Consider the following 12,817-nt stretch of genomic DNA (forward strand, 5'->3'; position numbering starts at 1 on the left):
CTGGTCTTGCCTCTGAATGGGTTTGGTGGCCTGGATTAAAGCTAGAGGCTGGTCACAAGAGAGCACTGGCCAAGGTCATCAGTGGACCTGGCCCTGCATTGTGCCAGGCAGTTAATGGGTGTGTTTGGATGGCTCTTTAAAGACGTCCCCACAGGAAGTCTTTATGCAGGAGTAATGAAGAGTTGGGCCTCTTCTTCCTCTCTGCAGGTGCAGATGAAGTCCGTGGTAGAGGAGCTGCCCAATAAGCTGGAGACAGTGCTGACTGAATCGGGCTCTAACTTCAGCATGGGCCAGAGGCAGCTGGTGTGCTTGGCCAGGGCTATCCTCCGGAAGAACCGCATCCTCATCATTGATGAGGCCACAGCCAATGTGGACCCAAGGTCAGGTTCTTACAGGGTCTGTAAGAAATACATTTAACATCAGTGTTGCAATGATCTACTCTGCATGTGGATCGTTACAACATTGATATTAACTGTCAACTTGTGAAAGCTGGATTTAATAACAGTGCAGTACCATTTCCACTACTTTGCCGCAAATGAATTCAAACCATTATTTTTAAAACAAAACTGCTGTTTGAGCATCTCTGTGATTATATAAATAGTATGTAAGTGAAAGCTTACAAGTGAAAGATCCACACTTCTTGGTTGTAAATAAAGTATATAAAATAATGTCAAATAAGGAGGGACCAGTCAAAGTCAATTCTATTATAACATTTATATATTAAAAAAAACTAGCAGTAGGACACAATAGCACAATGTTGTTATAAATGTGGAATTATATCAGAAATTTGTTATCAGTCAGATAGATATCACATAAGTGTAATAAACAATCTTTCTTTGTAAAGTACAGAACTGTCACATCCTTTTATTTTTTCTTAATGCCTACTGCTGCACATACCTCACTGCTGATGAGCCATTGTTCTGTGCTGAGTAAAATCCCTGCCCAGGGGTCTATAGGAAGAAATTTTTTTTGTGCTAAGGTGCTGTGTTCCCTTCTCCTTTAGAACTGACAGCCTCATCCAACAGACTATTCGAGACAAGTTTCGAGATTGTACAGTCCTCACCATTGCTCACAGGCTCAACACTATCATTGACTGTGACAGAATACTGGTAAGGAATGACAGTAAATTTCCATGGTGTATTTTTTTCTCCTTTCATGATTGGTCTGGGAAGGTTTTTAGTAGTAAAAAGACAAAGAAGATGGGGGTTAAACAAAACACTACCTAGTAGCTCTGTGCCTTTAGTCCCTATATTTTTCTGTGATTAATAATCTATAATTAATAAAGTCATCTGTTTCTATTATGTACAAAGTTTGTGGTGTAATCTACAAAAACATTTGCTTTTTGTTCATGTACACTATAAGAGATCTAACACACCAGGGACTCAGATCTTACAAACACTTTTCTTTGTCAGGGGACTTCTGCACAGCCTTTACAGAGTTTTAATTCACTTACTCTTTTGCAGCAGCTGGGCTGATCTCTCCCTCCCAGCATTGCCTCTCATTGAGCCTGCTCGTGGCACTTGATCTTTGGCCCTTTCCTGCTACTGCCTGCAGAGGTGCCAATTAGTGCCATTTGTGGCAGCATTTGTGAAGTGTCTGTGGAGGACAGAGCACGACCTGGTGGCTGCTTGGTCACTGACAGGTTTGCTGAGAAAAGCCAAATATCATATGGTGGGCACTGTTTCACACCTTCACCTGATTTAAATGTCCCCAGGTTGTTACACACTCCAGGATGAATAAAGTCTGACCCACTTGAATTGCCTTGTCCAAATTTTAAGCTGTGCTTCATTTAGACACGGAATGTTTTCCAAGATACAAACTTCACCTCCTGATATCCTGCTCCTACATTGTTGATTATGAAAGCAGCAGCAGAAGTCTCTTTTTCATACTAAACACTCACTGAACCTGGGCTTTTAGCAACAACAAACTGCTCATTACTGCTGTAAGGGTGTCCAGCTTGTTAAAATTTGTCTGTGATATAATTGCAGTCTTGTCCAAACTGCTTGAATTGGCACTATTCTTTGTGTGGTTGACATGGCATGTGATGATAGAAATTATGGTAATTTTCTAGAGTGTCTTAAAGGTGTGATTGTTGGATTTGACTGAGGACCACCCCTGAGCCACTGAAATGCCTGGATAAATACATGGATAAATCACTGATCTCCAGTCTGTCAGAGTCAGCGCAGTAGACTTTCACACTGCTAACAGGTTGCACTCATTGTCTGTGGCCCTGTCAAGCAGAAACAGGCACCAGTGTTTGTTGTTGCATGAGTCACGTAAAATGGATGGTTCAGAGGTGCAGAGAACTACTGTTTCCCCATTCATCTTGTGCTGTCTGCATGCATCACTCAGCAGCGAAACAGCTGAAATGTCAGTTTTCCCCAAAGTAAAGTATACAAGAGGCGACACATTCACACCCAGCATTGTATCTGTGATTACAGGTTCTGGATGCCGGTAGGATCCGAGAGTATGATGAGCCATATGTGTTGCTCCAGAACCATGATGGGCTCTTTTACCAGATGGTCCAACAGACAGGCAAAGCTGAGGCTGCCTCACTGCTGCATACAGCCAAACAGGTAACCACACCCACCTTTGTCCCAGGATGGGGCTGTCACTAAATAGAGTCCAGCAATGGCACACTAATCCCAGACTCTGCTTTTAACTCCAGACTTCATTGCTCACCTCCAAAATAATATAGTTAAGCAACAGAAGATGTGCATAGCCCTGACAATGCAAAGACACTTGATTACCATTTTAATTTAAAGTGCATACTTGAAGCGTTGCAACACCATAACATTAATTTCAAGAAAGAAATTGTCTCTTTGTAGATTTACATCCTGTGATTTTATCACAGAAACTCTCTGTATAATCTTTTTTCTCATAATGTAATTTTGAGATCATTTTAGAGATGATTTTAGAAAAGCAGCTTTCTTTGCACTGTATCTATTTTGAAATATTGGGTTTAACTTCATCGCGATGCGGGATAAACTTTCTATGGGGATTACTGTAATAGAGAATGTCCATATTTTTTCCCTGTGAAATTCATTTGTGATGTATTTCCCCTTCAGACACTCAACAGATAAGAGCTGGCTATTCATTGTTCAATTCCATTTTATGTGCATCTGTCTGGGACTACAGATACCATATTGCAACTTCAAACAGGTCTTTGTGAAATAAGAAATAGTAGGCATCATTTCATTTTCTCTCTGTCCCACGCACAAATTTATCAGCGGAACTGTATCTTCTCAGCCAGAGGAGTGAAATGAGTAAAATACTGATTTCAAAGACTCAGCACACTGTGGTATTATTTGGTATCGCCTTACCCTGCACACTGGTGGATTGGTAGTGACATTGTTCAAGCCCTTACGTTTTCCTTTCTTTATTGTAGGGTCCTCTCCTTAGATCAGATTACTGCAGCATCCACAACTGCCTAGCACCACTTATTAAATACTGCGATGGTCCACATGTTGTGTGTCAAGTTTCTATAGTTGTCACTCAAGTTTAAATACATTCAAAAATCTGATATCAACCTCTGGCTCCTTTGTCCATGCTGAAAGAGAATCCCTGAGTAGACAGTATATCTGTAGAGCTGTGGCCAACCTGTTTTTACCTGTTTTGCCTCTTGTTTTTTTTTTTTTGTGGACTTGAAATTGTTGGTATGTCAGATCCTCTTTGTATAAAGAAATCAAGCATTTAAGAAAATACTGCTATCTTCCAGTACAATTTCTCTAATACTGTCGCTCAGCTCAGCTTAGAAGCCACTGTTGGAGAAAATTAACTCAAATAATGTGAATAATTTCAGTGATTATCTCTGATATTTTCAACCTATGAATTTCACTGTTGTTTATACAGCTAAATAAGCCACTTTTGCATGCTCCAGTGGATGACAAATCCCTTCACCCAGCTCTGACTGGATCTGTCATAAATCACACCTTAACAGATCGTAGCTTAGATTGGACTTGTGTATTCTGTGACACTGTTTCCCTGATATGCTTCCAGGTTTACACGAACAAAAAGCGGGTGACAGACTTGTGCTGTGCCAAGGACATCTGTGTCATCTTTGAGACGTCTCTTTGACAGTTTGGAGGGTTTGCTATGGCCCTCATGCTTACCATCACTGACCAAATCCTTTACCAGATGTACTTAGTTCCTCTACCTTACATTAAAATGTCTGTAGACTCCCAGCAGATGTAGTAATATGTGCTGCATTTGATCAGCATGTTCCTTTGGACTGTAACAGAAAAGAGACATGTATCTGAGGCTGTCTTGCCTTTATTGATAGCATGACTGTTTATTGATTACACTCTGCTATGTTTATGTATGTGTGTTCTGGCCTCTTGGGCAACTTCAGTCCTGCACTGGTGCAGAAAAGAGTGCAGATATTGGATATGTCTGCCTGGGTGCAATAAATTATTGGAAAATTAAAGCATTCTTTTAAAGCAAACATTGTTTTGCAGGAAGGTTTTTTTTTTATTATTTAGAAAATGCTTGACAAAACAAGTAACCTGTGAGGAAACGCCGAAGTTTTCAGTAATTACCGTGCCTTAATCAGACTATTGATTCTTTGTAATTTGACAGTTTTTATTGAACAGTGCTCCTTGCACTTTGGCTGCAGCGGATTTCTGTCTACCTAAGCTCTTGTCAGGAAAGATCAGTGAAGTTAAAATGTTGCATCATTTACTGACAGTGATACTGATTAACACAAATATATGTGGGACGGAAGTTAAATGTGTTGTTGCTTTGAAAACATTGCACTTATTACTTACAATAAGTTGAATTTAGCATGACTATAGCTCTGTGTTTATTTAGTCTGTTCTCCATATCTTTGTGTATGGGTTTTATAGCAGTAATTGAATTGGAGTTGTTGAAATTCAGATTGCATATAATAAACCAGTGTTTGTAATGTTCCAGTACACCTTCTTTATTTTACAGTTAAACACTGTTGTGTCAAATTACACTGACTCACTAACCATTTCTTCCTGCTGCTTCTCATCCTAAGTTCAGTTTGTGTGTCAGTGGTTACAAATGGTCTTGACCATGATGCTGCAAATTGGTAAGCGGTTAAGGAAAACAACCTAGTGATTATTTTTGTTAAGTCATTTTCAAATTTTGTTTCACAGCGGTAGTTGTGGTGCAGCTTTTACTCTATTACTTTAACATGTTGTTAGTGCGGTATGATGATTAAATCCCAATTACAGTGTTTTTTTTTTTTTTTTCATCAGCAGTTCAATTAGAGAAGAGCTGTTTAATTTGCCTTTATACAGACATGAGTCGCGCTGATTATTACACATTCAGAGATGGCTGTCAGTAAACACTTAGCTTGGTATAAAAGACAGTATTTAACCAGGCCCAGATTTGGGTCGTGAACTGCAGGACATCAGTTCCTTTAAAAGCTGAGTGATTTACACAATTCATTAAAGCCAGTGAATCTTCAGCCAGCGTCATATTAAATGGTTACTTACTCTCAAATAGCCCCCTGGGAGTTGAATTGTTGGCTTGCGAATAGATTAAAGTTTACATTGAAAAGAGAAATTGAATTCAGAGGTAATCAATAGCATAATGGGCCAGTGAGGGGAGCCTGCTGCCTGAAATGAAATTACCATATTTTTAATCTTAATTTTCCACTCTGTTTATCTGACAGTGTGGATGTGCAATCCAAACAGATAATGAGAGAGTGGGATATTGACAGTGGGGTCCTCTGGAGTGCTTGTTTCAGTGATTAAACGCTGTGATCTGTGATTACTTTGTGTCGGGTGTCAGGCTGGCGGCCAGGGCCCGGGGAGACACAGGCACATAGCAGCTGGAGCATCATGGGTCTCTGAGGTGCTAATGCACCTGACACAGCATTGACAGCATCCGAAATCCTATCAGGGACTGCACCACACGGCAGCTGCCACAATAGGAATACTCAGGGTACTATCTACATCAGAGTCAGCATATATCCTCTCTGCTCTCCTCTCGATAACAGCCAACACAAGAATGGTGACAACAAAGTTTGCACAATAAGTATTATTAGCCGGATACCTTCCTACGTCGCACCAATAATAGCCCCATTTTAAGACATATCTGAATAGGTGTGCAAATAGCAGTGCTGTCAACATAGTGCTGATATAGCTTTAATAAATAAATGTCTGAAAACCTGGCTGTTCACACAATGAAGTTTAATCCCAAAGAAATAAAACACAAAATAAGAGTCAGCACAATGTGGAGCCGGTGAATGAAATGTTGAATTCCAGCAGTAACATCCACACTTTAAGAGGGAAGTGATACGTTGGTTCTGATTTGAGGGTGTGATATGCTCTATTCAGTTAAAGATGTTTTGTTGTCAATTGAGAGAAGAATAATGTAACGAGTACATATAAGAGCTGAAAGTGGTGTAAATTGTTTAAGGTTGTTTTGTTACGTACCAATAAATAAGTAGTCTTGGCCATTTTGGGTTGAGGAGACAATGTTTTTCACAAACTTTCTGTTGTGCCAGCATTTTCCTTTGTGGTGGATACTGCTGTTTGACAAATGGAAACAAATTGCACAGTGCCGGCGTCTGAATGGCAGGGAGCTGGGGAGTGTCAAACCGGGCGCTGAAAGACGTTGAAGCGAGAGCCTCAGGTTTTTGTGGGCAACTCAGATCTGACTGATCCCAGCATAAAGTACTTGTTGAAGAGAAGGAGAAAAGGAGAACAGGATTTCGACAGGCTGCAGTGAAATTAGGAGAATTGACTATGGCGGCTTTGTTCCTGGCTGGTGACATGGGGTGGGGGAGATGGGGAGACTGGAGCAATTCCACAGAGACTGTGCTCAGCCTTTCTAAAGTGACTACAAACCAAATATCTGACAAGTTCCCAAGGCCTGACATGACTCCATGTAGACCTAAGAAAAACAAACAACAAATGGCACGTTTTTAAGATACATGTGGTGACACTTGATGTAGTGTGTTAGAAAATGGCTTTTTATCTTGTTAAAAATAGGCGCTCAATTTGGAATATGTTGATGCTATATTTTCTAGATTGGTGCAACAACCTAGTTAGACCTAGTTTCTCCTGTGGTAGACTTTGTGAAAGTAGAAAAGTGAAATCTACCATGTGTATATTTCCAACTTTAAACTAGTAGTTTCTGTTTGGTGTAGCATCATAAAAAAACACAAACTTTAACTGCAAGTAGTTCCACTGTATCATGGTGCCTCAGCAGTTTAGTGACCACCCTGCCCTGGCCTTATGGACTGGCCAACTAATACTGCTACAAACAATAATTATAGGTCACAAGTGCAACGGATGATTATGCTTAGTAAACTCTCCAGGCTGTGGTTAGTTTCAAACTATGTTGAGTGTGACTGTGTTTACTTTCAGTGGATAATTTTATTCAGATTTAACATGTTTTTATACACAACACTTAAATGACTAATCTGTTTGAATTAAAGATTGCATAGGCAACAAAAGTTTTCTCTTATACATTAAAAACCAAACAGAAAAAGTGGTCTTACAGAAACCTGGATTTTTTCTAATTGTACCTGTCTGTGCTACTTTGAACTCAGCTGGGTCATGTGGCCCTTTGAATAGGAAACCTCTGGCATGCTTTAGTCTTAAATCCTGGGCATGCTCTGTCACCTTCCAAAAGTGCCGTTTGATTCTTCAACTGCGAGAGAAAGAAGCAAAGTGGAAGGCTAGACAAAAGCATAGGGCTTATCTCATCAGTAAATAAGGCTTATTGCTTAAAGCTATAAAAGGCTATGCTTATTGGTGATGTCATCCCTTTGTGGAAGATTGATGAAGCTTGAGGCAGGGGGCATAATGTGAGTGTGAATGCATGTGTGTGTGTGTGTGTGTGTGCGTGTGTGTGTGTGTGTGTGTGTGTGTGTGTAAAGGAGGGGGCCTGATTCTCCAAACTCAAGAATTTCTAACTTTCCCCTGCAGAGTTTGATATAATTTAAAATGTATGACATATATTTTAACTGCTGCTGCACTAAAATTGCAGTCTTTGGTGGTAAACTAACCCAAATATACTTCAAAGTTCCATCTGGCCAAGGGGCTTTTATCCTTGGCCATGAGAGTGGTTGATGTTCTGTGCATGTAAACGTGCAGCTTTGGGTAAAGGTAGGGACAGCTTGTGTCCCCCATTATTGTCTGGTTGCATTTACGTGGGTCCAAGGGCCCACTGTGTCTTTTCGGGTTACTTTCTCATCATTTCTCCTAATGTAGAGACCCACAGGGTTGGTGGCAAGTGCACAATGCGGCTGTTGTATGGTTACTGTCAGCTCTCTCAAATAAGGCTTCCTGTTCATTAGACTTCTTTTCACCTCTGCACAATGCGCCGGCTTTGCAGCAATAGTGAGTCGACGCCCATCTCTTCAATGCCATGTGAATAGTTCTAAATAGTGTTTATGCAAGCCATTGTTATCTATTGTCTGTCCCGTCTTAATGCACAGTGATTTGCCTGCTTTTGTAGCCTGGGATACATTATCTTGCTTATGTGGCTTCAGATGCATGCCTGTCCTTTGAGCCAGTAAACAGTCTAAAAGTTAACTCCCTATGGACAATACTGGAGATGCCTGATAAAGTATACGAACTAGCCAATTTTACGTCCCTCTATAGTTACTCGGCTAGCTGCTACCTTCGCTTATAGTTCTATCACTTTGTAGATTTTCTCTGAAAAATAGCCACACCTCTCTAATATTTTAGTACTATTTTTTTTCTAAAAATGTAAGAAAAAAGTTTGGAGTTAAAAGTTAAGCTCAAAGTAGATTTTAACTTCTAACCTGTGGAAATCATTCCCCCCCCCCCCAAGAAATACATAGTAAAGTTGATGCTGTTGCATTCAGAGATTAGACTGATGTTATCTGTTGTACATCTGGTGAAGAATGTCTATTCCGTAGGGAGATGTATTTAAACCCTGGTGTCTTTATTCTTCAAACCTTCAGAGTGAAAATGAAAGGGTAATACGGGTAGACAGCCTGGTGGAAAATCTGACACAATCTGACAAGAAGCAAAGCTATACAAAGACATAAAAACACATTTTTATTTTGTGCTGGTTATGTTGTCTGTTTTCTTTGCCATTACATACTATTGAAAACAAAATAGTTCCTGTTCTTGGCTAGATTTCTGTTTAATATTTGAACTGTTCAGTTATCACAAGGTTGTTGCCAGAGCACTTTGTAAAATGTTACTTACAGTGAGTTAAATTTAATTTAAAGATGAGCTCTTACCTATTCCTTTAGAAAAAAAGAAGTTGGCGGCACCTGAAATGTTTTTTCAAAGAAAACAAAATAACCCTGAAAAATGAGAGAGTTTTAATAGGCAGCATATTATAGCCTTCATCTGTTTGTAGCATTGTTCTAGAGAGCGTATACATCACCTCCAGAGAGTAACTGATAGGCCTAACCATTCACTGCGTGGATAGAGGCACAAAAGCAGAAGATATCTGCGGCACAGATTACATTATACTCATTTCAAAAGCATTCACAGTCAAGTATGCAGAACAGAAAAAAAGATGCTTTTAATACCGGCCAGTGATTACAGGTGAGAGATGTAACTGATAGTTGGCCCATTATTGTTCGGAGATTTGGTGTGTTTGACCCCCTAAAGCATTCTGCTGCCAAGGGAATTTAAAACAAGCCCGGGACTCGAAGGAAAGGAATGTTATGATTGCTCTCGGTGACACTGATATGACACTGTCACATTGCTGACTCCAGACTATGGGAAAAGCTTCCCTGTGACAGAGCTGAGTCTCACTACACGAAGACTTAGCAGCAAACTAGATGCCGCTTTGTCTTTGATTGCCATATCTTCTTACACCGATGCTGCCGCTTATACATTTGACTTCCATTAGCCTACTAGGTGTGCTTCAGATTTTATTTAATGAACTGTAGTCATGAGGTAATTCGTTGCCTGCAACAATACTTCTTGAAACAGTGATAGTCACTTTTTTTTTTTTTTTTTTAAACACTAAAGTAGTGATGTTGACTTGTGTCGCTCCTGGGCTGATATTTTCATTAAAGGCCTTATCAAATAATGAAGTAAAGAATCAGTTTCTTGCCCAACGCCATTACCTTCCCCAAATCAAAAGGTTTCCAGTGTAATGTCTTGCCTCCCATGCCAGTTAATTAGGTAACGTTGTGCTACATACTAATGCTACTTTCATGAGAATAATCTGAAACAATAAACCTGTCTTTTTGTGTCCTTTTGCAAGCCCTCTTAATTAATATCAGCAAATACAAACCAAAGTTAATTGAAATTTGAACATCTTTAGAGTTAACAATAACACAATCACTAGTGTTTTGTTGCTGTTGCTGAATTACTATAATAGCTGGCATCATATCTCTATTTAATATTTCATTGATTGCTCTCAGAGATGCAACAGAAATATAAAAGAAAGAAATGTCTTTACCATGAGTAAACACAGGAGGCAATATATGCAACCCCAGCATTGATTTAGACCGAGACATTAATATTCACACTCTGCCAGATAATCATAGTGAGGTGTACATGATTTGTTTTCATTGATTAAGTGACATTGCTCCAGCTTCTCTCACCATGGTTATTAATATAGTTTGCATTGATATTATTTCTGCATTAACAACAATTTCACCAAGTGTTGGAGATTACAGGGCTGATGCAAAAGAGTAACATCTCTGTGGCAGATAGCTTTAATCAGAACTTCTTTTGATGCAAAATCTTTACAACTTTAATCAATCTTTATGGACGAGCTTTTCAAACTGTATATGCAAGTTTGAATACCATAGTTTTTAAAGAGGATGTGGCGTCCTGTCAGATATCTGATATGTTTTGCAAATTACAAATCCTTCTACGAATATGAATTAGGTTGTGCAACCTGAATGTTCCTTCCATTCATTGTTTACACAGTTCAGACTTCGTCTGGTTTACATGAATTCTGAGTGCGAGCTATGGGCTATGTAATCAGGCCAACAATTCCCAACTCGCGTGGGATTGTAGTAGACAGAACCTTCAACAAAGCATGATCTGGCACGCTACTATTTCAGTAGGATATTTTTTTTTTTGTTATCACACTTCTTTTGTCATATTGGCCCATGAACAGAAATAGCTAAACATAATAAATAAATAGATAAACAGTGGGTTGTCTTTATAGTCTTTATGCTGTAATATTTCTGAGCCAAGAACATTTCTGAAGTTAACAGTATTTATGTTCCGGTGGTGTTGGTCACAGTCTGTCACACATTATTTGCATCTGCATGTCCGATTAACAAATATGACATATTCCTAAGATCAGGCTCCTAGCACTCTAACCACCCACCATGGCAATTAACTGTCTACTAAGCTAACAGGCGTAACACACATGCCTGATGCAAGCCAGTAGAATATCAAGCTGCTCTCCCCGATGTATCCCTGTTTACCCTGTAGATCCACTGTGAACAAACAGTACACATGTGCAGACTAATTCGCTTCAAATGTTAATTGACTTGGGACTCTGGACTGAGGAGCTTTACTCTCAGTGGTATTGATATGGGGTGCAACTATTGATGTTTTGGAGTGCGACTGGCATTTGAAATACACATGAAGCACTTGGTGAGACCTTGTCAGGGGAAAAAGAGCTCTCAAACAAATTTAATAGCTTTTTCTGTCTTAAGGACTGTTTAGTAGTGAATCTGCTGAAAATATCAGCAGCAATAGCCTCTATTGTGTGTAGCTGACATGTTAAAATCACACTGACCTCCACACTGCGTGGGGTTGTTATTGCTGCTTATGCAAGAATGTGGAAGGACAAAATAAATTGTAAATGCCTGAATATTCAGAAAGATCCACAGATAACAAGTAAAGACCACAGTAATTCTTATTATGAGTCAGATTAGATAGCGACTAGATTTTCAAGAGGACAAGAGGCCACTTATGTCAGTTCATGCTACATGTCATCAGAGGGCGAGAAAAAAGAAAAGACAAAAAGTACAAACCCATATAATATGTTTATTCAGTTAAGGGGTGTTAAGCATTGGCGTTGACATTGCTGTAAGTATAGATCCATGGTTGTCGTTTTGCGATGGCTGTGACTTTTAAGGCTTTTATCCAACGTAGTATCTGAAGGTAGAGAGGTTTTTACAGCACGATTGCCACCAAACTAAACTATCTGTTCTACTTATTTCTAAAAAAGCATTGACCATCGGGGCATAGCCAATATGGAGGTTAATCCATTCTAATGTCTATACTATGGGATGCTTATGGAAGCATATTTGCTTAGGGCAGCCATGCAAATTATTACTTACAGCCCTGTAAGCTGATAACACAAATTAGATACCCATTAAAGTTGAACAATGTATATAGAATGAGGATAGATTGCAAGTGATACCTGAAGGGATGCTTAAGTCGTATGGCACTAAAATATGCCTCATGCTTGCAAACTTCAAAAGTGGAGAGATGTTTATCCTTGGGATTGGAAGATGCATAATAGTAATCTCATATGCACAGAGGCAGCTGCCAGGTGGAGGATAGCACACTGCATGTTTATGAATAGAGATCATTACAGGGACTGGGGAGCATACCGGCATGAACCAGTGACACAGAACTTTTTATCATCTTCCCACCACACACTATAGTACTTAAAAGTTCATGTGCCAAAATGTTTAGTATGTCATTTTGGGCTGTGTTTTTGTATAAATTTTCTTGCTGAAGAGATACATTGGCAGTTAAAGTCTCTAACTTTAAGTTCTGACCTAAATGCGGTTTGGAGTTAAGAACAACAAGACTGTTAATATGATCGGGCCACCTGAGGGGCATGTGAAATCAGAAACACGACAGCTTTAACAGCTGCGCTACAACTCCACTGGGCCTCTACCTAGACTAGCCTCTGCTCTTAT

The 12,817-nt window shown here is 39.6% G+C and overlaps 1 protein-coding gene across 5 annotated transcripts in view; it reads left to right on the forward strand.

Moving 5' to 3' along the window:
- The window catches only part of LOC113123114 (multidrug resistance-associated protein 4-like), a 31,671-nt gene extending 26,862 nt beyond the window's left edge, over nucleotides 1-4,809 (forward strand). For 4 of the 5 annotated variants that reach the window (XM_026294916.1, XM_026294919.1, XM_026294918.1 and 1 more), the window contains 4 exons: nucleotides 208-380; nucleotides 1,004-1,109; nucleotides 2,442-2,576; nucleotides 4,000-4,809. In XM_026294916.1, coding sequence (XP_026150701.1) covers nucleotides 208-380; nucleotides 1,004-1,109; nucleotides 2,442-2,576; nucleotides 4,000-4,077 — 492 coding nt within the window. In that variant the 3' untranslated portion in view covers nucleotides 4,078-4,809. Of the gene's footprint in view, nucleotides 1-207; nucleotides 381-1,003; nucleotides 1,672-2,441; nucleotides 2,577-3,999 lie in introns of those variants that run through there. The other variant, XR_003294938.1, reaches the window with a different exon arrangement.
- The last annotated feature ends 8,008 nt before the right edge of the window (nucleotides 4,810-12,817 follow it).

This window comes from Mastacembelus armatus, chromosome 21 (genome assembly GCF_900324485.2).
Source record: "Mastacembelus armatus chromosome 21, fMasArm1.2, whole genome shotgun sequence".
Classification (NCBI taxonomy): domain Eukaryota; kingdom Metazoa; phylum Chordata; class Actinopteri; order Synbranchiformes; family Mastacembelidae; genus Mastacembelus; species Mastacembelus armatus.